The 25,246-nt window shown below is 35.1% G+C and overlaps 3 protein-coding genes and 1 pseudogene across 4 annotated transcripts; all 4 read left to right on the forward strand.

The window, feature by feature from the left end:
• The first annotated feature begins 3,042 nt into the window (after positions 1-3,042).
• On the forward strand, positions 3,043-6,285 carry LOC114736964 (serine/threonine-protein phosphatase PP1 isozyme 3). Of its 2 annotated transcripts, XM_028924846.1 has the most exons (4): positions 3,044-3,641; positions 4,632-5,191; positions 5,274-5,492; positions 5,849-6,285. In XM_028924846.1, the coding sequence occupies exons 1-4, from the start codon at positions 3,467-3,469 to the stop codon at positions 5,864-5,866; spliced, it is 972 nt and encodes a 323-aa protein (XP_028780679.1). In that variant the 5' UTR covers positions 3,044-3,466; the 3' UTR covers positions 5,867-6,285. The 2 variants fall into 2 exon arrangements, with proteins under 2 accessions (XP_028780678.1, XP_028780679.1); XM_028924845.1 differs by lacking the exon at positions 5,849-6,285 and having other exon boundaries at positions 3,043-3,641; positions 5,274-5,661.
• Positions 6,286-12,875: 6,590 nt separating this feature from the next.
• LOC114736966 (probable inorganic phosphate transporter 1-5) lies at positions 12,876-14,704 on the forward strand. Its single transcript, XM_028924849.1, has one exon. The coding sequence runs from the start codon at positions 12,900-12,902 to the stop codon at positions 13,704-13,706; it is 807 nt and encodes a 268-aa protein (XP_028780682.1). The 5' UTR covers positions 12,876-12,899; the 3' UTR covers positions 13,707-14,704.
• On the forward strand, positions 13,905-14,519 carry LOC114736974 (inorganic phosphate transporter 1-4-like). Its single transcript, XM_028924857.1, has one exon. The coding sequence runs from the start codon at positions 13,905-13,907 to the stop codon at positions 14,517-14,519; it is 615 nt and encodes a 204-aa protein (XP_028780690.1).
• Positions 14,705-19,578: 4,874 nt separating the features above from the next.
• Positions 19,579-22,658, forward strand: LOC114736976 (probable inorganic phosphate transporter 1-3; annotated as a pseudogene).
• The last annotated feature ends 2,588 nt before the right edge of the window (positions 22,659-25,246 follow it).

The following is a 25,246-nucleotide window of genomic DNA, read 5'->3' on the forward strand; positions in this document are numbered from 1 at the left end:
GCTCAGCCTGCCAGTCAAATTGATGTTAAGTGACTAATTATGCTCTCAAGTTTACTCTCTGTTCTTGGCATGTAGCTTTCCATTATATACTGACTATTTGCTGATTTGTAAATTTATTTTAAAATATTAACTGCACAGAAATGTTTATTGTCAATTTGTCGGGTAAAGTTCTTGTACACAATGAGGAGCTTGAAGGAGGGGGCCTATGGGCATTCAAACTCTTCTTTGGGTTCCATACTGTTAATCCCATGTCTGACCACCAAATCACACAATTTCATCCCAAAACACAGCATTAAGCAGTAATTATAAATTACGCTATTTGGTGGCCGAGCATTAAGGAGCCTCCCAGTGTTCTGCTTAGCTCAGAAACGTTGTTTTCATGTTTGCCAAATATTATGAATTAAGAACTTTAATTTAATTTATTTTTAACATGGGCCGGAATATGTGATTTGAAAAGATTAATAAGGGACCAGCAGAGTGGTTCGCCTCCTGGATAAAATCGGCCGACATTGACAGAGTGGGCCGACAAAATTTTGTTATTGGACATTTGAACGAGTAGTCTTGTTTGGTGAGTATGAATTTTTCTCCCTAAGGAAAATAAGAGATTGAAAAGGTTAGTGCTGGAAAGTAAATTGGAGTTTATTTTTCAAAACACCTAAATCAAAATATATTTTTATTTAAAAATTTACATTCTTATGGCTCGAAATTAAAATGTGCCTCATGATACCGTTTTTGGGATGAGAAAATGAACCACGATAGTGCGCAATCTTTTATTTTGATTACGACGTGAAATTTTAAACCTTTATGACACCGTCACATGCTCACATGTCGACCAAAAGAAAATCCGAAGGAAAATTTTATTTTTGTTTTGTCGTACAATCCAACCCCCACCTAATTTTTCAAAGGACGGGAGCTCCTATTATTTTCGCTCATTGAAGTCGGTGTATATTATTATTCATCATAATATAAAAGATTTTGTGGCGAAATTAATTAATGTAGAATCAAATATTTTAAAACCGGCTATAGTCTTTCTGTAATAATAAATGGAAGAATGTAAAAAAAAAAAAAACCAATATGCATGAAGCGAAAAATCGAAATGAAAACGCGGCTCTGCAGACGCAACATGGTTTGGTTTTCAGTTAATGTAAAGATTAATAAGGTTGGAGATTGCTTTTAAGTTTTTATAACAATATAAACTAAGTTTGGTTCGATGGAAATATTTTTAATGAAATGGAGCTGGAAATAGAGGTCAGCATGTAATGGAATCTTGCAACTGCAAACATGCTTTGTAGATGGAAAATGGAATAAGCATACTTTTTATTAGATGTTTGATAGAATAATTAAATATAGAATAGGAATAAGAATAAAAATAAGCAACAGATCCTACTATTTTTTTTTAAAACTTAATATCAAATAATTATTCCGGCAAAATACGTCATTTTACCCATTTTTTAACATTAACAACACACTGGCATTTACTGAGAAGCATTTCGTATCTGTCGAACGTGGGTGTTGATTATTTTTTCCTCTTCTCATTTCCTTCTCACTTTTTCATTCCTACCAGTGGCAGCCACGGTGTTATGCATATAAAGTGAAAAGCAAATAATTGTCCAACAATATATTTTTTTTAGAAAAATATTAATTAAAATTTTTTTAGAACTTAACGTTTGAATCATATTATAAACATATATTCATTTGGTTCTAAATATAAGATATTTTTTTGTAATATAAATTATACTATAAAAAAGGTATTATATTTAGGACCGGAAGAGTAGAATAGTTTGAAAATATAAAAGTCAAATGAAATTGCACACAAACCATGGTAAAATATGAGAATATTAAATAAAAAAAAATTGCCTGGAATTAAGAGGAGTTGTGAGCTTGATGAGTCACGACTCATGAATAAAGAGTTCCGTGTAGATTTAAGTTATAAATAAAATTGCTTAAAATCGCCTTGAACTTTTAATAATTTGTATACTTCTAAATTTTGATAAGAATCTCTTCAACCTTTAAATTCGTGTACAATTAATTAGTCTATTATTATGTTAGGAGGGTACAATAGTGTAATATTGACCATATATATTATTTTTCCCCTGCATATGATCCTCTTAAATTTTGACTAATTTATAAATAATCCTTTAGATTTTTTGTTACACTTTATCATGAAACAACGGATGAATTAACGTAAAGTACGCGAATTTAAACGTTTAAGAGCTTTTTGTTAAAATGTAAAAAGAAGGCTCTTCTTGGTTGAAGGCAAATGAAAGTTAAGGCCCAAAAAAACAAAGACAAATGAAGGGAGATGGGCTTGTGAGAGAAATTCAATGTTTGCATGGTTTGGAATGCTAATGTATGTCAACGTGCACCTCGTTATCTAGAATAAAAAGTCAAAAATGTCCTTGTTATATTACCTGCTCATTCATGAGTGAGGGATAATTTAATATTTTCATTTTAAATTATGCCCTCACTGATTCCTTCAAACTTTAGATGCGAGCTATTCCATGATAAGGATATTTACCATGTTTCCAAACAAATCAAATGGCCAATTCTCTCTTCCATTCCCATTCCCTCTTCCCATGGTTGCTACCAAATGTGGCGTAGGATCCGGCCGTCACTACCTTCAGGCCAGACGAGGGGGAAAAATGAAAAAAAGAAAACAGAGAAAGAAATTTGAAGTATCTGCTTCTTATTTCTCTAAGTTTACATTTAAGGGCAATTTATTTTAGTTACAACTTCCTTTCTTTTATTATCTTTATTCGTTTTACCCCTTTTTTTGGGGTTGTCATACTCCAAATTCTATTTTACTTTCTAATGTTTCAGACGCATCGCAGAGTCACGAGAGGAACAAATTCCCTGTTTTCTCTTTTGGACATGCAGGTCAATCCCCCGTTGTCATAAGTGGTTCTAGATTTCTAGTTAATTTAGAAGGACCGCAGAAATCAGAATAGGATATATACCATACATTTATTTATTTTAGGTTCTCAAAACCTTGTCAATTCAAAGGTCACCTTTGTCCGTTAGCTATTGCCGACGAGTTCTTAAACCAAACGTCTTATTCTGCAATGCAAAGCCACCCCCTTTTCCGAAGCGCGTTATCTTCCTGTCCACTTTAATTTCACTCTCCCACTTTGATTCTTTTTAGTTTTTCTGCTCCTTCTCTGCATAATCTCACTGTTTCTTCCTTTGAACTTCATACCCTCTCCTCCAAAGCGAATATATTCTTCGCTTTCCTATTCAGTGGTCACCATTCGTTTCTTATTCTTTCTCCTCCCTCTAAACTAAAATTTTCCCCTATTTGATTTAAAGTTCTCTCTTTTGTTGTCAAAGGGATGATAATATTCAAGAACCACCGAGATCAAAGCGGTGTTCTTTATTCTTCTTAGCCTTTTCTCCCTTCCCTTTTGTTGTTCTTTGCTTGCTTAACTCGCCGTTTGAAATTAAGAGGGAAGAAGTCCAAGCCTTGAGTATGAACCGTGGGGTTCTTGATTCTGTGATAAATAGGCTACTTGAAGTCAGAGGGAGACCTGGGAAGCTGGTGAATCTCTCGGAAACAGAAATCAGGCAGCTCTGTTTTGTCTCGAGGGATATCTTCTTGAGGCAGCCCAATCTGTTGGAACTTGAAGCTCCAATTAAGATCTGCGGTATGTATTCATGACCATCATGTTTGTTTTCTCTATCGCTTCCTAGTTTATTGTTCAGTTTAATTGTCTGTGGATGCGATTCTGTGTGGTTTCTGGTGAGTTACTGAGTTGACTTTTAAATTTATGTTCTTTAAATGGATTTCCAGACAACCAAAAAACGGGGCCCAAAGTTGCTTTGTATTGGAGAAGAGAAACTTATTATTTACGGTGATTAAATTTGTAAGCGTTGGTGAAACTTTGTTCTAGGTTGGTCTTGAGTGAGTGTACTTAAATTACATTTCAATATGAGCTTCTCTGGTAATTGCATCATATTATTGACTAAACATAATTCTTGGAATGGGATGCTGCTGTAATTTTATATGTAGAGTAACATCTTTATTCTAATTGGTGCATTGATTGTGTGAGCTGGAATCTGTACTATGAGGTTTCATTTGGGGCCGAGAGTAGTCGAGTACTTAGATGTCATTCTTTATATCTTCGGCATGTGATTCTCCAATTTAGGGGGGGACCTAGCTTGTACCAAATAGCGTCCCCTCCCCCCAAAACAACAGAAATAATTATTAGCCTTATCTTATTAAGTGGGGTTAGTTATATTGATCGCACCACCTTATTGTGCTATATCAACAACCAACTTTTTAGATAAGTTGTTAGTCCTGCCAAAACAAAACAAAAAATATTTTGCTTCATATGTAATGCATGTAGATTATACATGCAGATTAGATTATATTTTGATAAAATTCTAACTTGCCCCCCTTAAAATTTTTATTTTTACCTTTCACCCCTGTTAATATTTTGTAGTTCCGTCCCTGCTCCAATTAAAACATGACAAGTGCATAATTAATAATAATATGACAATTGGACAGTTTGATTAGGTGGATGTTATTGCTGTATCCTTTTAGGGCTAAAATCTTGTATTACTAGTCCTTAAAGATTGTGTTTTGGGTTACCCAAGTACAGAGCCAATATCTTGAATCATTTCACTGTTACCAGGAGACATTCATGGTCAATATCCTGACCTGCTGAGACTTCTTGAGCATGGCGGATCACCCCCTCGGTCCAATTACTTGTTCTTAGGGGATTATGTGGATCGCGGCAAGCAGAGTCTGGAGACAATTTGTCTTCTTCTTGCCTATAAAATAAAGTACCCCGATAACTTCTTCCTTCTGAGGGGCAATCATGAATGTGCTTCTATCAACCGTGTCTATGGATTCTATGACGAATGTAAGCAAAGATACAACGTCAAGCTCTGGAAAGTATTCACAGAATGTTTCAACTGCTTGCCCGTGGCAGCTCTTATAGATGAAAAAATACTGTGCATGCACGGTGGACTCTCCCCTGATTTGTACAACTTAAATCAGATCAGGGCTTTACCTCGTCCATGTCAAGTTCCAGAAAGCGGTCTGCTGTGTGATCTCCTTTGGTCTGATCCTTGTAAAGGCATTTATGGGTGGGGAGCGAATGAACGTGGCGTTTCGTATACTTTTGGTGCTGACAGGGTGACAGAATTTCTGCGAAAGAATGATCTGGACTTAATCTGTAGAGCTCATCAGGTTTTATGTTCTTTCTATCTTGAATATGAAACTGTGATTGGGATTTGATTGTGTAGATTTGTGATTATGCATAGTGTTGCAGGTTGTGGAAGATGGATATGAATTCTTTGCTAATAGACAGCTTGTGACTGTATTCTCAGCACCAAATTACTGTGGAGAGTTTGACAATGCCGGTGCCATGATGAGTGTGGATGAGACACTTACGTGCTCTTTTCAGATTTTAAGGCCTATGGAGAAAAAACCCAAGTTTAGCTTCGGAGGCACTGCTACAGTCAGGCCTAGTGCTCCCACTAAAATAAAGGTCCTTCCATTTCTTGAATCTTGAACTTGAATTAATGCTTTGTTTGAAAAATGCGAGACATAATTGTTAAGATGGTACTATTCATTCATGAGCCATTAAAAGTTTATCTTGTGATATTGATGAACAGGAAATAATTAAAACGATTTCTGAGCGTCAATAGTTTGTGGTATTTAGTGTGTGAGAGCTCATATTCAGTCTCACCGCAGAGTAAAATAACGCTTTAATAGGATGGATGCATTTATCGTACTTTCCATGATACTCGTATGTTGATATTAATCTTGCCAGTGTTGTTTGTCTGAATAATGTTGGGCAACATTTGAACAAAGCAGTAACAAGTGTGGTTAATTTAATTGCAGGCATTTCTTGGTGTCTAGTATGAACTAATAATGGAGGTGTGTTAGATGAGAAATAAAAGGAGCCTGAGAAATGCAGTGAGTGTTGGCTTCCCAGTGAAGAAACAACATAATTAGCAATGCCAAGAACTGAGAGCATTGTTTGATAAACTGATAACTGATGAATGGCTCTGACAGGCACGGTTGTGCTGCATACAACCTTTGATAGGAAGATTCAGGTTTCAATTTTTTAGTTTTTGTTTTTTTTTGTCTTTTTAATTTTCCTATGTTTTTTTCGGCCTCTTTGGTGTGAGAGGCTGTTATCTTATTTTTAATCTTAAAAATCACGCTCTGTATTGTAATGGCAGAAATGCCAGGTTAACTGAACATCATTTGGAAGTCAGAGACACTGACCACTGTAAATTCTGATGGTGAAGGGTGCTAAGCTTCTTGCTCATCTTGTCTGGTGTAGGCCCTTGCGATTTGCAAATGTCATATTTTTCTGAATATATATATATATATATATATATATATATATTTGCGGCTCTCCGTTTTGAACTGTGAAAATCAAATTTATGAGCTGCAGCACAGAGTTTAATAGCAAATTTGTTATTTTTTAAAAAAAATGCTTATTTGTTTGCTTGTTTTATGTATCTCTGGTTTTCGGGACTCCTGATGTTTGGTTGGGGAAAAAAAAAAGTAAAAAAAAATAATTAAAAAAAAAAAAAAAGCATTTGACCATGGCTTAAGAATGGGGTCTAACAGCACCTCGCCGTCGCGCGTGTGTGTGTGTAATAGAAATAAAATAAAATAGGGGGAAAGATAATATTATCTGAACGATTCATTCTGACAACAACAAATAGGAGCAAGTATTTTCCCGAGATCCGAACATTATAACTCAATGGATAAACCGATGAAGGAACACACTCGAATCAAGGGATGGTTTCTTACTTATAAGTTTATAAATAAAATAATATTTAAAATATCCCATATTAATGTTTTCATGAGCATATTATTAAAATAATTTAATAGTTACTCTTCGGTGACTACCATTTGGCGGACGATTCTGTTAACGACAGCAGTCTCCTTGGAACTCCAGAGTAATAAACCAAATTTGGAGAATTTATTTATAATTAACTTTCTCCTCCAAGACATATTTATTTCTTTTTTTTTTTTTGGTACATAAGACATATTTATTTCTGTTGGACTGGTTTGTACCCAATCAAAAAAGGATGGGCTGATTGCAACATATTTGGGCCACCTAGACATGGAACTTGGAATACTTCCGTACCACCAGTTTCAAACTATCAGTAGGCTTTCATCTTGGACCAGAGGCTCTATACATAAATGGGCTAAAGACCCATTTAGAGGCCCATTCATGCAAGCCACGTATCATCGGGGAATTTCAACTCATTTAAAAAAACAACGTCCTGATTGACTTTTTTGGACAATCAATCACATCGAGCATCAGGCACCAGGCAATAAAAGTGTTGATTTTTAATTTATGACATAAAATAACGTCAGATTGATTTAACGAATTCTTGCATTTTACTAATAAAAACTCTTGCACTGTAAAGCGACACTACAGTGTCTGACCATTTTATTATATATAGCTATTTGATATTTAATATTATCATGATTGATGACAAATTTCGAGATATTAAACAAATTAATTAAATTGGTTAATTTTAACCGCATTTGATTATTGAAGAGCAGATCATGAAATTTCATCAGATTATAATTGCGATCTGTGTTTTAAAGCCTCCTGTATTTATCTTTCAGTACCTCTATGTCACAATAATTTGGTCACATAAGAGATGCTAGTTACAAATTTCGGACGCATATTTTTTGTTCTCGGCGAAGGCAAACAAATTGCACAAATTTTTTTTTTTTGGCCAGAGAACAAATATACCCTTAAATCATTGATGTGTTATTTATAAATTATGAATAATATAACTTAATTCAAACTTTGTATGGCCCACATTCTAATTCTTTTTAATGTTATAGGAAAGTCAAATTCATTTGTAATGAAACGTTAAGATGACGATGGATGCATTATTTGAATGCTTCATTAACTGAATGTCAACGCATATAATATGTGCAACATGATTTTAGTCTCTAAGTATTTTTAAATGGTTTATTAAGCTACTAGTAAAAATTAATATCAAAATATTTACAAATACCAATAGATGATAATGGCATCTAAAATGTTTAATTTGTACTAGCTTTGTTGTCATAATCTGTATTCTACTTTTTTCAACCACTACTCTATAATCACATTGTTCTCTAACACATACTTATTAAGAGAAATAGTCAGATAATTAAAATTTTATTTTTTTCTAAACTCTGCTCTTATTTAAATGCATGGAAAATACACTATACTCATCAAGGGAGTTGAGTAATTTGAATATATACTCTATATATTGAGTATTTTTGGAAGAAAATTATTAATTGCTCTTATATTTTGCAAGATGCCTTGTATAGTGAAATACGGAACTTTTTCAAATATATATTCTTTGTTTCAAATAGAGAGAGTATGTATACAACACAAAGTCTAAACAAGTTTTTTTCTTTTTTTTGGGGCCAAAGTCCAGACAAGTATGAGCAAAAGGACTTATAGAATCTGGAAAACAAAAAGTGACATATAATTCAGTACTTAATATAAGATTTATTTAATTAATTTAAATAGATTAAGGAATTCAACTAAATTAATTAATTATAAAAAATGTGATGTATGATCTTCTTAAAATATTCTTGCATAATTTTGGACTATATATCAATTTATAAGTTTGATAAATTAGTTGAAGAAAAAATAATAAATATAAGAGATAAAATTATATGAAAAGTTGGAAATCAACTCATTAATTAACTCATATACTCCATCCGGTTCTTATCATAAGTTTTAAATAACTAATTTACAGATAACAGATAACTATTTAAAATTACTTAAAAGTAATAAATAGGTTATGAATATATCTTTATTTTCAAATATACTATTATAATGAATAAAAAATGAAAGAGAATGTAGCAGAAATTTTGATAAGAGAGAGCATCACAAAAAAAGAGAATAAATAATTATGAGAAAAATTAAAAAAATGTTAAAATAAACTTAAATTAAAGTTTATAAAATAGACTATATCTATTTTCAAAATTGAAGCTTACAGATAAGACACGATGGAGTATTGTTTAAGACCGAAAAAGTAAGTTTCGCATGCCATGAAAGTCAGATTCATTTGTTTGTAGGACCACACGGGGATTATGATGGTTACGTAGTATTATCTATTATGTAATTAAATGCTCATCCGAAGATATTTACTTGATAAAAGTATTGATTATAAAGTAATTGTAGTCTGGTTTTCACAATAAATACAGAGAATAATCCACTAATTGTCAGCGTTATTACTTGGCGACTTAATTTGTGCGTGCGTGCGTGTTTTAAATTTGCATTTGGAGACCAGGCCCATGGTTAGTCTCACGATTGAAGTCATGATTACCTTAGTGCTCACTGCTCAGTCCCACGTGAATAGCAGAGACACTCCCAGTCGATGCTTGCCGCACGATCTAATATGTTAAATATTATCCGTCCAATTATCCGTGCTCCAAACGGGAGGATGAAACGACCAAGTGGCGCAATCTTAATTTAACAGGGAAATAAAAAAAAACTTTAATATTATTAAGAGGCGTTGATTAATAAATTTAATTTTTTTGAGGAGCAATATGGCTTTGATGATTTTAAAAGTTATGAGAGGGGGAAAGTGACAAGCAGATAGAAAATGATGAGGGAAACCGCGTCTGTGGATCATGTTTTCTTTCTTTTTTTTTCCTTTTTGGTGAAAATGAGTGAGGGTCAAGATCCTAAGGATCATGATTATTAATTGTTACTCACTCCTATCAGGAATATAAAATCCATATCCGTGACGTGTTTTATTGAGTGAGAAGATAGCATACATCTTTAGATATATATATTAGTTTTGGAAAACGATGTGAGGAAAAAAAAATTGGTTCAGCGTAAAGAAAACCAATATTTGATTACCATGTCTCATGTCTGGGGGGTTATATATAATCATTTCAAAACGAGACGAGAGCTCAAAAGCATATGCCGTAGGATATGCTAAACGCCACGTGTTTCGGTGGTCCCCGTGCCCATTTGCTTGCGTTCTGACCATGAAACCTGTTCGTTTCTTATTGCCTCGTCTGCCTTTTCATCTCCCAGTTTGGTGCTGCATCGGAGCAAAATGCCAAATTTGGAAATATAATATAATAATATTATTATTTCTTTCTGAACAAATATAATATAAATGTCACGCATTGGGGCAAAGCGTATGACTAGGTCTTGAAACATGATCGAAAATTAAGGTCACATTTAAAATTATTTATAAATATTTTTTATATAAATCGAGATAAAACTACTCTAATATATTTATTTTGTATCTCATAAATTATTATTAAAAGACTATTTATAAACTCCCTCCTTCACCAAAAAAAAATATTTATAAACTATTTTAAAGAGACTGAACCCCTGACAATGGCATGCTAACCCACGACAGTGCCGTTTCAGTGTGCCACTGTTTTGAGTGGGCCTTTAACGGGTAAACTGTTGAGTCTATTTATAAGACATTTATAAATTATAAATCATATGTTTTGTTTCATATTAAAAACCATTTAAAAAGTCACACATCCTATCTTCTTTGTTAATTTCATCACTAGCATACTTTTAGTACGTAGTCGCTAATACGAAATCAGACCCGTACTCTTGAACGAGGATAGAGAAAGTAGAATGAGCATATATATATATATATATATTGAGTTGACTTTTTAAATTGAGTTTGGAGTTGACTTTAACTTCCGGGTAAAATTTTTTACTCCTCTGGTCCTTAATATAAGACCCAATTATTGAGTTAGTTTTGGTTTTAAATATAAAACACATTTCTCATATTAATCAATTTTCTCTAAATTATTCCTATGGATACTCCCTCAACCATAATCAAGTAGAAGAGGGAGAGGGGTATTAAGAAAGATGATTATGGTGTTTTAGGAAAAATGTATCACTTTTCTCATAATTAACTAACTTACCTAACTTCCTTAATATAATCAAATTAGTTAAATGGTCATATATTAAGGACCGGAGGAGTATAAAAACTTGTTTGACTTTTATTTAGGTCTTAAATATAAAATCTCAATCCACTATGTCTTTCATATTTATCTAATTTTTTTTAAAGTAGTTTTTGTAATAATGGTAGTTGTAACTGATACACTTGATTAACAAGAATATTTTTAAAAAAAACCTATTTATTATAAATAACTAACTTAACTATTTTTTAATCTCCTCAAATTAATCAACTAACTCTTATATGAAGGATCAGAGGTAGTATATATTAGCCTAATAAGTCCCAAACACCTTAAAAAATAAAAGAAAAACCCGTTTGCCTTGGATATCAATTTGATTTTTTATACTCCTTCTGAATTTAAATATAAGATTCATTTTACAGTACAAAATATATCCATAAGACTCATTCCTCCTCACCTCAGTGCTATTGCTGTACTTGTGGTAGACTCGCATCCGGATGTCGTTATATAATTTCAAAAAAATAATTATTTAACAGTTTCAAACACCATAGGGTAATTTTTTTTTAAGAAATAGAGGAGCACAGAAAATATGACTATATGTAAAACATGTAATTTTTCTCTCTATTTATTGTTTGTTATATTTCTTTGAACATATTGGATGCATCTAACGGAATCAGTTTGTTGAAAATGTAGGAGTTATGCGCAGATTATTGGTATTCCCACTTGGTGGGTTTCTGCGTGTTGGAACACATAACATAGAAAAGTAGATAATTTGAGGCTAAATTTGTGATGGAAATTTTTTTGCCACAAATCTAGTGGCAAATTCATCTTTAAATCCCTGTGACAAATTGTACGTGTTTCGGATTTTGCAACAAAATTTTCCGCAGATCTATTTCATGAGTCATGATCCGTCACAAAAGGTTTATTTCATATTCAACGGCTACAAAAGAATTTATTATGGCATAAAACGAGTTACATGAAAGGGACCAGAGCTACTGGGACTTCAATTGACTAACCCAACAATTGCCAAACAGATCATAGGCCCAGTCCCCACCGTAAGTAATACTCCTTCTATCCTTAATATAAGACCTATTTAACTAATTTGATTAAATTAAAAAAGTTAAGTAAGTTAGTTAGTTATAAAAAATATGACATATTTTTTCTAAAAGACCATAATCATCTTTCTTAATATCATCCTTCATTTTTCTACCTAATTATGGTTGAGGAAATATCTATAGAGATGATTTAGAAAAAATTGATAAATATGAGAAATAGATATTATATTTAGAACTAAAATCAACTCAATAATTAGGTCATATATTAAGGATGAAAGGAGTACAAAGTTAAAAAAACCATAACAGAACAAACAGCAGCGAGGTTGAAGATGAAAGAGTCATGCACGAGTACTACTGTATGTGAACTAAAACTTGAGTGATTGTTTGAAATATCACATAAGGTGATGAAACTTGAAATCCAGACTAAACGTTGACAAGGCTGCCTTAAAATATATAGCCAAACCAGTAAAAATCATTTTTCATTTCATTTATTTATTTTTTAATTCCATTTTTTGTTCAGGTGACAAACGGGCACTCAAAGCTTCAATCTTCCACCACAGCGATCCCCTCAATAAGCTTATACTTTCTACATTCATCACTCACACTCCCTACGAATTAAAGAGAAGTGGTTATTATCGACTCCGTGCAAGAAAATGAAACAGATTTTAAATTTTACCCATATTTAAACACCTGTTGGTTAAGTTAGAATAATATATTCTGAAATGAATAGAGTAATCTCAAGGTTGGCATGGTTGAATGCATCTGTTGCATCATCCTCAGGTAAGGGTCACTCTTTGCTGGAACTCTTCCAAACCTCCCTAAACATTTTTCGTGTAACTAACAGAATAGTCCGCAAGCCATTTATGAAAAATGCTAGCTTATCTATCATATCGTTTGCAACTCTTATTATTGGTTCTTGTACTGGAGACCTTTAAGTTTGAGTTGTCTTACTGATGGCTGGTGAGCAACAAGGAGTGCTAACTGCGCTTGATTTGGCAAAGACCCAATGGTACCACTTTACGACGATTGTGATTGCCGGGATGGGCTTCTTCACGGATGCATATGATCTTTTCTGCATCTCCCTCATCACTAAGCTGCTTGGACGAATATACTACACTGATATTACAAAACCAAAGCCAGGGACTTTGCCACCCAGTGTCTCAGCTTCTGTGACTGGTGTTGCACTATGTGGCACATTGGCTGGCCAGCTATTCTTCGGTTGGCTCGGCGACAAAACGGGCAGAAAGAAGGTCTATGGTCTCACTCTCATTCTCATGGTCGTCTGCTCTATCGGCTCGGGCCTTTCTTTCGGCTCCAGTGCAAACGGTGTTATGATCGCACTTTGTTTCTTCCGATTTTGGCTTGGTTTTGGAATTGGTGGGGACTATCCTCTTTCAGCCACAATCATGTCCGAATATGCCAACAAGAAGACCCGTGGGGCTTTTATAGCTGCAGTCTTTGCCATGCAAGGTTTTGGGATCTTGGCTGGAGGTATTGTCGCTTTGATTGTCTCAGCCGGATTTGACCGCAAGTACAAGCTTCCTACCTACGAGGAAGACCCAGCAGGATCCATGGTACCTGAACTCGACTACGTTTGGCGTATAGTTCTAATGGTTGGCGCTTTACCTGCTGCCCTTACCTACTACTGGCGAATGAAAATGCCGGAGACAGCTCGTTACACTGCTCTCGTCGCCAACAATGTGAAACAAGCAGCCAAAGATATGTCAAAAGTTTTGCAAGTCGAACTTGAGGTTGACTAGGAGAAGGTCACTAGGCATGCGGCTGAGAATGAATCCAATAAATTCGGCTTGTTCAGCAAGGAATTTCTCAAGCGCCATGGGCTGCATTTGCTGGGAACCACTAGTACATGGTTCTTATTGGATATCGCCTTCTACAGTCAGAACCTTTTCCAGAAGGACATTTTCTCTGCAATCGGATGGATCCCTCCTGCAAAAGAAATGAACGCGATTCATGAAGTTTACAAGATTTCAAGAGCTCAGACACTCATAGCTCTGTGCAGTACCGTGCCGGGGTACTGGTTCACAGTGGCATTAATTGATTACATGGGTCGGTTCGCAATCCAATTGATGGGTTTCTTCTTTATGACAGTCTTCATGTTGGCCCTGGGCATACCATACCATCACTGGACCTTAAAGCCCAACCGAATCGGGTTCGTTGTGATGTACTCCCTCACCTTCTTCTTCGCCAACTTTGGTCCAAATGCCACCACATTCGTTGTGCCAGCAGAGATTTTCCCAGCAAGGCTAAGGTCTACGTGTCATGGAATCTCAGCTGCTGCTGGAAAAGCGGGAGCGATTGTGGGTGCTTTTGGGTTCTTATATGCTGCACAGAGCAGAGATCCTAAAAAGACTGATGAAGGGTACCCTCCAGGAATTGGGATTCGATACTCTTTGATAACGCTTGCTGTGATCAACTTCGTTGGGATGTTGTTCACCTTTTTGGTGCCAGAATCAAAAGGTAAATCACTGGAGGAGTTGGGTAGGGAGAATGATGGCGAAGGAGGTGCAGAGGGAATTGAGCATGCAGGTTCTGGCAGGACAGTTCCAGTTTGATTTGTATGATTTTGTTTGTTTTCTTTAAGAGCTTCAAATTATTATGGTATATAGTTCGTACGTGAAAATTTAAGTTTCAGTACTGGATTGGCTAGCTAATGTGTGTGATGGATGAATAATGATGTATGCAGATATTGCATATTTGCTCTGAGATGCTTCAAATCTCCAGGCATTTACGCTGTGTATATGCCCATGTTTGCCACTTTTTTCTCAATATATATATACTTCTCCGGTCCTTAATATAGGATCCAATTGTTGAGTTGGTTTTGATCCTAAATATAAGGTCAATTTATCATATTTATCAATTTTCTCTAAATTACCCATATAGATACTCTCTCAACCATAATTAAGTAGAAGAGGGAGATGTGATATTAAAAAAGATGATTATGGTGTTTTAGGAAAAATGTGTCACATTTCTTATAATAAACTAATTTAACTAACTTCCTTAATCTAATCAAATTAGTTAAATGGGTCTTATATTAAGAACCAGAGGAGTATTTGTATATCACTTTGGGTGCTACTCAATTATATTGAATAAAGATTTGTCGCATATAGTTGCTTGATTCTTGTTTCTCTTGATTTTTTTTTTCCCACGACGGGCAACTTTAACATATACACATCCAAACTCACGCACTCATATGATGGCAAGAGTAGAACCCTCAACCTTATATTATATTATTCCGGTCCTAAATATAAGATCTATTTTATAGTGTAATTTATACTGTAAAATGGATCTTATATTTAGAATCAGAAGAATATTTCTCTTTATTGGATCTTGCTGCCTTTTGTGAATTAAGTCTTTAACTTGATCTGGTGGATTAAAGAAGTTAATTGAAGGTGACTAAATCTTTTTAAAAAATCTTAATTACTTAGCAAATGAGATGAGAAATTTTGGGTATTTCATCAATTTTTTTAAACTCAAAACACATAGTTTTATTTAAGGATAATTTTGCCATTCTACTAATTTCAATAGGTCTAATTCAGTAATACCAATTAAACTTTGCTGATGATTTCCTTTCTCGACGTCACCCCAGATGTTTTTACACTTTCTAGACACCACAAGAGATCATCTTTTTCTTATCTGTGCGCGTTCCATCTTAATTTCAGTTTGATTTGACCTTCAAAGAGTTCAGTATATTGTGCTCACCTTTTATTCAATTGTTTAAAAAAAAAAGAAAGCAATCCATGTACTGCGATGATGAGCTAGTAAGATCCATGGATGATTTTTTTTTTTTAAAGAAATAAAGTTGATTGCTTAATTCCATCGCTTTGTTTATCCAATTACCAAAGCATATATAGCGCATGAGCAGTCGACAACTTGGAGGCGGAGCGTCCATCTGCAGAAGAGAAAGACAAAAGGGGCCTGAGTTGAATGTAAGCATGAAACGGTTTTGTCCTTCGGATTCTTTTGGCAGGTTGTGGACTTTTCTGCTGTTCAGGTGAAGCTAATTTAGCTTTTGGAAGTGAGGCCGGAGCTCTCCAGATTTCGCTGTAACTTGGAAAAAGTGCAGATGGAGTGGGATTGTCTGCAGCTGGTACCGGCAGTTAATGGAAAGGCTTCGTGTCCTGAGTGGCAAGTAAATAATTTGGTTAATGATTTACAAGTTTTGTTTAAGTCTAATGCTGACTTTTCTTTAGATCACACTCCTACATCTTGTAATTTGGTGGCTGATTGGCTTGCCAAATCTTGTTGCAAGGGGATGAGCTCTTTTGGTTGGGGCATTTGCCCTCCATCCCCTCTTTTTGATCTTCTTTGTTCTGACAAGACAGCTTGTAAACGAGGTATTGGCTGAGACGTTTTGTAATGAATAATGAATGATAGTTTTTCTTTGTGCAACACAATAAAAAAATTGAGGGGCAAATCTGAAAGGTAAAGGAGAGGGAAGATTGGAGAAAGACAGCAAACCGGTAACAAATGGGGCAACTTGGGGGACTTGGGCGCGGGTCAGAGGAAATGCCCGTGATGGCTGACGACACTGCTGACGAGTGATGATACAGCGACAGTCCTGGCCGTTACGCATCTGGATGTGCTAACTAAGCTTAGTGTGTGGCATTATTAATCATTGTTTTGTTTCTCTTTTTCTTATTAATTTACTCACTAATCATTATTAATATTAACAGTAATATTTTCTCCCTCTCTTAATATCAGAATTAGTTGAAGGATTGAATTTAGTATTTTTCATTTTTCAAACTAATTTATGTAATTTATAAACTAAAATATAATATAATCACGGTACATCATTGTATTGCTAATTTATTTAATTTCTTAATCTACTCACATCAGTTAAATAACTATTACATTAAATATGGAGGGAGAATATTATACCAAAATGCAAATAAAATAAACATGGTCTTCCGTAAACTAACATTACTCTATATATATATATATATATATATATATATATATATGGCGCCAACAAAAATTGGTTGCTAAAGGATCATGATGATGCGAGTCGAAACAGTATACATGCAATATTTGAAAATAAAAGTACCCCTCGTTATGAAATCGTTGACTTCTTTTAGCTGCGATTCCAAAATTCTCAACGATATAGTTTAAAGGAAATTTTTTTAAAAAAAAACGGGTCGGCAAGAATAAAAATTTATCAACATCGATGACAACTTATGAAAAATGCAATTTATTTCAAATTCTGTAAGATTTTTTTTTCCGCTAGGCTCAAATATTCTTATATTAGAGGTCTGTTTAAAATATTATCAGATATTAAATATAAAAAGAATAATGTAAGTGGTATTAATTAAAAAGAAGTGAGCCATCATCGTAAGCACCGAGCGTCCATAAACCAGATGCTGTAACTTGACTGGTTCATCTGCAGAGGAACAGCCTAGCGTGTGAATGCGCACAATCAAGCCGACCTGTCGTGCATATTTCATGTACTGCTTCGCTGTCAGTACTAAGGGCCTATTTATTGAATTAAATTAAAATTAATATTGCGTATTGGCGCTACCGACTAAAAATTCCATATGGGAAAATGGCATCACAACCCAAAAAATTACTATCTTTCATCCTATAGAAGCAACACAAGAAATTTATTTTAATTTTAAATATAGGATGTTAATTTTTTTAAAAAAAATTTACAAATTTTTTCAACGTATTCCCTGCTTGGTAAAAGATTTTTATTAAGGTAAAGAATTTTTATATTAAGAGTAGTTATAAACTTATAATCCACATGATTAAAATAAATATTTAAAAAACCCAAATTTATTATAAATAACTAAACTAATTATTTATTTAATAGCATTAAATTAATTAACCAACTCTTATATTAAAAAAATAAAGAGAGCATGATATTTTATTATTGCTATTTCTTTAAATGTTAATAGAGCGTGAACAATGATCAGCGGGATAAGTTTATCATGCATGCATGTTGGGTTGAATAATATAAGTTTATTTACTCGGATTTCTGGTGATCTAGATTCCCCATAAACTATGGGTTATTACAGAGGTTATTGAATTGAATTGGCTCAAAATGTTGGCGGGAAGCAGGAAGAAATAAAAATAATCTTTAATATAAGACCTATTTAACTAATTTAATTATATTAAGAAAGTTAGATAAGTTAATTAATTATAAAAAAATATAGCATATTTTTTCTAAAACACTATAATCATTTTTCTTAATGTCCTCCTTTCCTCTTTTATTTGATTATGGTTACAGGAGTATCTATAAAAGTAATTTAGAAAAAATTGATAAAAATAAGAAATAGGTATTATAGTTAGGACTAAATCAACTCAATAATTAGATCATAACCAAAGAAGTAGAATATAATAAAATATTTCGCAGCCATTCAAGATTTGAAATTGGAAAAACTCTGAGAAGAATGATGTGGAGGGTGAGATGCTGATGTGGTAACAGATGTCAGTCGCGGGGTCCGTCAATTTATTCCCCTCAAGCACAAAAACCATTCTATTTGTGAGTTAAAAATTGCCACATGCAAAAACCATTTTTATAATAGCCAAATTGGTAGGGAAAAATTCGCTCTTCTTTTTCGTTTATTTTCCCAGAAAAAAGGATCACCCTTCTATAAAACAATAATCTGGGTTCCACTTCAATTTTGTATAATCTGTTTGGATTAAAATTTTGAACATTCTTATAACTCAAATTAAGGTTTCTCGAAGATATATTCCATTATTCTGATTATATTTCAAAAATTTTCGCGTCACGTGCCTTAGAAGGCAATGTTTCAGTTAATAATATATAGACCCGTTACGTATTTAATAAACTTACATTTAATTTTTTTTATAGTCACAACTCAGAAGTCTCATATAAATATATATATATATATATAACATAAAAAATTCAGGCGTTTTTCTTTGATTTAATTTTGAGGTGCGGGGTACGTAAATAAACAGACTTCGATGAAATTCTTATATATGATATGATGGTGGTGGTGGTGGTGAATCATGTACTGGGAAATAATCCCTATGATCTTCATAAGAGAATTCTTAGGAAGTTCACGATCTTGATCTTATTTCCGAGAGAATCCGGCTATATATCTATTAGCATCTTCCATTTTTCCTATTAACAAACGAGAACACTTTCTGGAATGAAGCTAGTTTTATCATGGAACATTACCTAATTTTTTTTGTGCCAAAGCAATTTAATCAACTCAAATAATATGCATTTATAATATTATTATTGTATTCAATTTTTATGACGATCGAGTTATTCAATATTCTTTGGCAGAAAACTGTTATTCAATATTCATCTCATATAAGAATATTATGAAAACAACCGGAGGTGGCACAACAACTAAAAATCGAAAGATAAATCAGGCCGTTAACTTACACATATTCGGTCGATATAATTAGAGAGAGAGAGAGAAGGACGTTGACCCAAATGAATGAGGGCATATACCCCTAGATACCGCTGACACATGAGTCCCCCTTTGCCCTATATATACTCCTTCCCCTTCCTCTCTTTCCTTTCATCCCTCCTCGTCTTCCGCAACCTCCAACACCAGGTCCTCTCTCTCTTTCTCACTGCGTTTTTTGTTTTGCTATACAATATATGATGATCATGTGATAACAGGAACCTTAAAAGAGGATTCTTTTCTCGAAGTGGAAGTGGGAAGATGGCCGCACTTCTTAAGCTTTCAATTTTCTGGGTTCTCATAGATCACTGTTACATTCATTAGTTAGTGGGTCCCACTACTCATATCTTTTGAACCTGATTTCATGGTTTAGTCTCTGAAGTCCTTGCTCATCTTTATTTGATTTTCAGTTCCGCCTATTTTAGCTGGCAGTTTTGGGTAATGAATCGATTCCAGAGGTTTTGCCTTATTTCTCTTGTCTTCGTTTTTCAGTCCCCTTCAATTTTTATTTCTTTTGCACCCTGGCAAATTTTGCCAGTCAAGTCTTCTCCCCGGCGAGGGAGGCCTACAGTTTGTGTCCTTTTCTCTCTGTCTTTTCGCTTTGGTTTGTTTTCTTTGTATCGATGTGCATGGGACCGTTCAGTAAAAGGAAAATAAATCCTATTCTGGAAAACCATCTGTTAGTCCCAGCCACTTGATTTTCAATTTGTTAGGTCTTCTGGGTGATTGCAGTGAAATTACTCGAAAGTTGAAGTCCTAGTCTTTGTTGATACAGACGTCACGACGCTGAACTCATAGGCTGTGTTTAGTAGAAAGCATTGAAAAATAGGAATTGGGATTGAGATTGAAAAAAATCTATCAAAAGAGTGCCTAGCATCAGAGATTACTTGTTATATGGGATTAGTCAAATCTACATATTTGGGATTGGGGAATATCATGAGGAGAGGTAGTATTCCCCAATCCTACCTCTATGGGTTTACTTAATCTCATACAACAAGTAATTATTTATACTAAATACTATTTTAATAATTTTTCTAATTGCAACCCAAATTCATATATTTCATTTTTAATACTTCTTACCAAACAGGATTTTCCAATTAGTTAGAGTTAGTCAACTTTGTTCCGCCATTGACTATGGACCTTTTTTTTTTATATAAATAATAAAATAGTCTCAAGGCAGGAATAGTTGATGCGTCATCCTTAGATAAGGGTCGATCGACGTTTGCTGATTAAATTTCTTCCAAACCTCGAGCATAAGTTATTCTTTCAAGTCACGTAGCTAACAAAATGACTCTTCCATATAGTACGTAACGTGTTTGGGAAAAATATTAGCAAGGGGTTATCTAGCATATAGTCTGTGATTCTTATTACTGGTTTTCATATGCAGGAGACCTTTTGAGTCTTCTCTAAGATGGCGGGGGAGCAATTGGGAGTACTTACTGCGCTTGATTTAGCCAAGACCCAATGGTACCACTTCACAGCGATTGTGATTGCCGGGATGGGCTTCTTCACGGATGCATATGATCTTTTCTGCATCTCCCTCATCACTAAGTTGCTGGGGCGATTATATTACACCGATCTTACCAAACCAAAGCCGGGAACTCTGCCGCCCAGTGTTTCAGCTTCTGTGACTGGTGTCGCCCTTTGTGGCACTCTGGCGGGCCAGCTATTCTTCGGTTGGCTCGGCGACAAAATGGGCAGAAAGAAGGTCTATGGTATCACTCTTATTCTCATGGTCGTCTGCTCCATTGCCTCAGGCCTCTCTTTTGGCTCCAGCGCAAAGGCTGTTATAGCCACACTTTGTTTCTTCCGATTCTGGCTCGGTTTTGGAATCGGAGGGGACTATCCTCTTTCAGCCACAATCATGTCCGAATATGCCAACAAGAAGACTCGTGGGGCTTTTATAGCTGCAGTCTTTGCCATGCAAGGTTTTGGCATCTTGGCTGGAGGGATTGTTTCTTTGATTGTCTCAGCTGCATTTGACCATAAGTACAAGCTTCCTACCTACGAGGAAGACCCAGCAGGTTCCATCGTGCCTGAATTGGACTACGTTTGGCGCATCGTTTTAATGTTTGGTGCACTACCTGCTGTTCTCACCTACTATTGGCGAATGAAAATGCCAGAGACAGCCCGGTACACTGCTCTTGTCGCCAGGAATGTGAAACAAGCAACTACAGATATGTCAAAAGTTTTGCAAGTCGAACTTGAGGTTGACGAGGAGAAGGTCAATAGGCATGCGGCTGAGAATGAATCCAATAAATTCGGCTTGTTCAGCAAGGAATTTCTCAAGCGCCATGGGCTGCATTTGCTGGGAACCACTAGTACCTGGTTCTTATTGGATATCGCCTTCTACAGTCAGAACCTTTTCCAGAAGGACATTTTCTCTGCAATCGGATGGATCCCTCCTGCAAAAGAAATGAACGCAATTCATGAAGTTTACAAGATTTCAAGAGCTCAGACACTCATAGCTCTGTGCAGTACCGTGCCGGGTTACTGGTTCACAGTGGCATTAATTGATTACATGGGCCGTTTCGCCATCCAATTGATGGGTTTCTTCTTCATGACGGTCTTCATGTTGGCCCTGGGCATACCATACCATCACTGGACCTTAGAGTCCCACCGAATCGGGTTCGTTGTGATGTACTCCCTCACCTTCTTCTTCGCCAACTTTGGTCCAAATGCCACCACATTCGTTGTGCCTGCAGAGATTTTCCCAGCAAGGCTAAGGTCTACATGTCACGGAATATCAGCTGCTGCAGGAAAAGCGGGAGCGATTGTGGGTGCTTTTGGTTTCTTATATGCGGCACAGAGCAGAGACCCTACAAAGACTGACGAAGGGTACCCTCCAGGAATTGGGATTCGATACTCTCTGATAATGCTTGCTGTGATCAACTTCGTTGGGATGTTGTTCACCTTCTTGGTCCAGAATCAAAAGGCAAATCACTGGAGGAGTTGAGTGGGGAGAACGATGATGGTGAAGAAGGTGTGGTGCGAACTGGGCAAGCTGCGACTGGCAGGACAGTTCCAGTTTAATGGGGGTTCGCCCCAGTGTGTGTTTATTAAAAGAGGTTCAAGTTAAGTAGATCGTGAAAATTTTTAGTGGCGGGTTGGCTTAGCTCAAGTGTGATCGGTAATAATGATGCATGTAGATATATGTCTTATATATTTGCTTTGAGATGCTTCAACTCTCTCAGGCAATACTTACGGTGTGTGCCTAGCTATGTATGTCCAAGTTTGTTTCTTGTTTCTCCTTTCATATTTGATCTGTGTAAATTGGGTAATGGGTGTTACTAATTGGGGAATTTTGTTTTAGGACGTGGACTTTTTAATTTTCTGATGCGGGTGAAAATTTCTGCAATTAAAATCCATGGAACCTATAATCCTTGGTTTTTTAAATTTATCCTCATTTTGATTTCAGTCTCTCAAGTTTTAAATTATAAGTTTTGGTTCCTCAAGAGGCAAAATGTTTTAAGCTTTTATTGAATTATAGGAACAAATCTTTTAAATGAAAAGAAATTTGGGAGACCAAAATTTAAAATTTAAAACTTGATAGACTAAAAACAAATTAAAAAAATTAAAAATTGTATTAACGCCAACAGATTTTACAAAATTTTAATCCAGACTACTCCCTCCCCCAAAAAAAGAAACACACACACACACACAAGCGTGTTTCCAGCTCGCTGCCAAAAACAAGCCAGCGATTGTAAAAATATAGGAATTGATGAACCAGATTGACAAGTAAACTCGAGCCACACGGTTGTCCCTAATTTTAGCAAATTCTACCGCCACGAATGCACGGCTTGAACCATATTTATTTAATATTTTGATTTTTGAGATAATTTTACCATTTTTCTTGCAGTGTTTTTAGATTATCATCTCTTGAGAGGGAGTTTTTGTGGGATTAGATTCTAATGTTTTCAAGCTCGTATATGAGATAGCTCTTTCATATCAGATAGCTCTTTCAATATAGTCGCTTGCATCAACAAGATTGAAATCTCAACCTTGGTGGTTAGGGATTTTATGTCATATTTCTTATTATTTTCCTATAGAAATGTCACTCTTTACGTTTCATATCTTTTTTTTTTTTGGGGTTACTTTCATACATAGGGATTTGTTACTTTCACACTCTTGGGCCATGGGCCCAGTAAACCGGGCCTAACACAGCCGAAGTAGACCATTAGGAAAACAAACGAAACGATGTGGTTTATTACCCCACCACCTGAGTTAGCCAGCCCGCGAGGTGATGATGAGATTTTTCAAATAATATGACGGGAAAATAACGATTGCAAACCACGAAAATGAATATTAATTACAATTAGAGATCATAAATTTTGAAATATCAGAAAAGGGCGAAGGTCCTTGAATGATTTTATTCAAAAAAAATGGATGGGCAAAAATAATTTGGCGTTTAATAAAAACATGCAAGCACCGACAGTCTATTATTGGCGATTGGAAATCTCATCAGTGACTATTTTACGATGGACGGCCAATGCCAATGGGGGATCCCTAGAAAGGGCATTTTTGCAGCAAAACTTTTTTTCTTTGCAAAAAATGGCATCTAAAGAGCTTAATTTTGATCTTCAGTTGTGTTAATATTTTTATATGATTTTATAATTTGTCATATTCCCCTGTCTCAGGTCTCAAAATGAAGCTAAGAGTCGAATTTAGGTATTAATGAACAAATAGAACTGCACAAGAAAATAATTGAATAGAACGAGGAGGATTAAAATGACAGGGGATGTGTCATTTTGTTGTTGAAGAAACTACTAATAGAAAACTGACAAGGGGAGCAGTAAACTTGATTGGCTTATTTGTTTAACATCACATTCATAACTAAAATGTGAATGTAACACTTTTAAGCTAAATAAAACGATGTTGTATGAATCAGACTGATCGAGGTATCCTTTTGAAGATCGTTTTGTTTCATAATTAAGGTTCATCTAAATGGCACAACCTGAATAAAGGGCACCAACAATGGTAATTAGGTAGAGGGCACTTAGTTATTAGGTACACCCCAGTGGTAGGTTTGTGACTTTAGTCAACTATTACTGATTATATGTCTTGAGAAGGGCACCACCAAAATTGGGTTTGGAACTTGAAATTGAACTCAATGGGTTGGTAGCTATCATCATTGCCTCTCCACTTCGTCTTCCTCAGTTGCCAAAGCTGAGACTTTTCTATTTTCTGGGTTTGTGTTTCAAATCACACGGTCCTTTCTCCACTATGTATCATTGTTGCCGCATGACTAATCTCCACCAAGTCCACTATTAAGGTGATATTATGTCGTTGCTTGAAGTAAACAAAAAAAGAAATAGATATGTACATAATGATAGGGATCCCATCTCAAAAGTAAAGCTTCCTATTATATTTTTGCTGAGCCCGGAAGAGCGTCCTCTTCAATGGCTCTGAAGTTTCATAAAAATGTATGTAAGCAAGCGGGTTTCAAATCACATATTAAAATTTTGAAGAATTTTTATGGGTCGTCGATCGTTACGTTTTATATACATATATTCCCAACAAAGGTAAGTAGTTTTGCAGGGATTGAGTTTACGAAGTCAATAAAAGGAGTGAGATTCCTGTGAAAATGGAGTCCCCACAAGGGTTGAACAGGGTAGAACGATGACACCCTAATCTAATGCAGCCAACCTCACTCTTTCGTGCTCGTGTTGACTCCTGTTTTCTCTTTTCTTTGTTCAAAATTTAATTAATGTCTCGTTATTACCGTATTTATCATGTGCTAAGACCCTAATCTTACACTTTTATGTATAAATGCATGTTATAATACAGGATGGGAATTCATGAATGTGATTCAATTTAGTTGTATGACAACCCAATCAGAATCAGACATGGCAAGCAGCACTTATCATCAGCAAATTCACCCAAGGACCATACAACATACA

This window comes from Neltuma alba, unplaced genomic scaffold (genome assembly GCF_004799145.2).
Source record: "Neltuma alba isolate B1F8T4 unplaced genomic scaffold, ASM479914v2 tig00013393_pilon, whole genome shotgun sequence".
NCBI lineage: Eukaryota > Viridiplantae > Streptophyta > Magnoliopsida > Fabales > Fabaceae > Neltuma > Neltuma alba.

Bases quoted from the DNA above. Each gene is read 5' to 3' on its own strand.
- LOC114736966 (XM_028924849.1), top strand. From the start codon at position 12,900: ATGGCTGGTGAGCAACAAGGAGTGCTAACTGCGCTTGATTTGGCAAAG.
- LOC114736964 (XM_028924845.1), top strand. From the start codon at position 3,467: ATGAACCGTGGGGTTCTTGATTCTGTGATAAATAGGCTACTTGAAGTC. The intron at 3,642-4,631 runs GTATGTATTCAT...CACTGTTACCAG, and splicing joins AGCTCCAATTAAGATCTGCG to GAGACATTCATGGTCAATAT. The intron at 5,192-5,273 runs GTTTTATGTTCT...ATAGTGTTGCAG, and splicing joins TAATCTGTAGAGCTCATCAG to GTTGTGGAAGATGGATATGA.
- LOC114736974 (XM_028924857.1), top strand. From the start codon at position 13,905: ATGAACGCGATTCATGAAGTTTACAAGATTTCAAGAGCTCAGACACTC.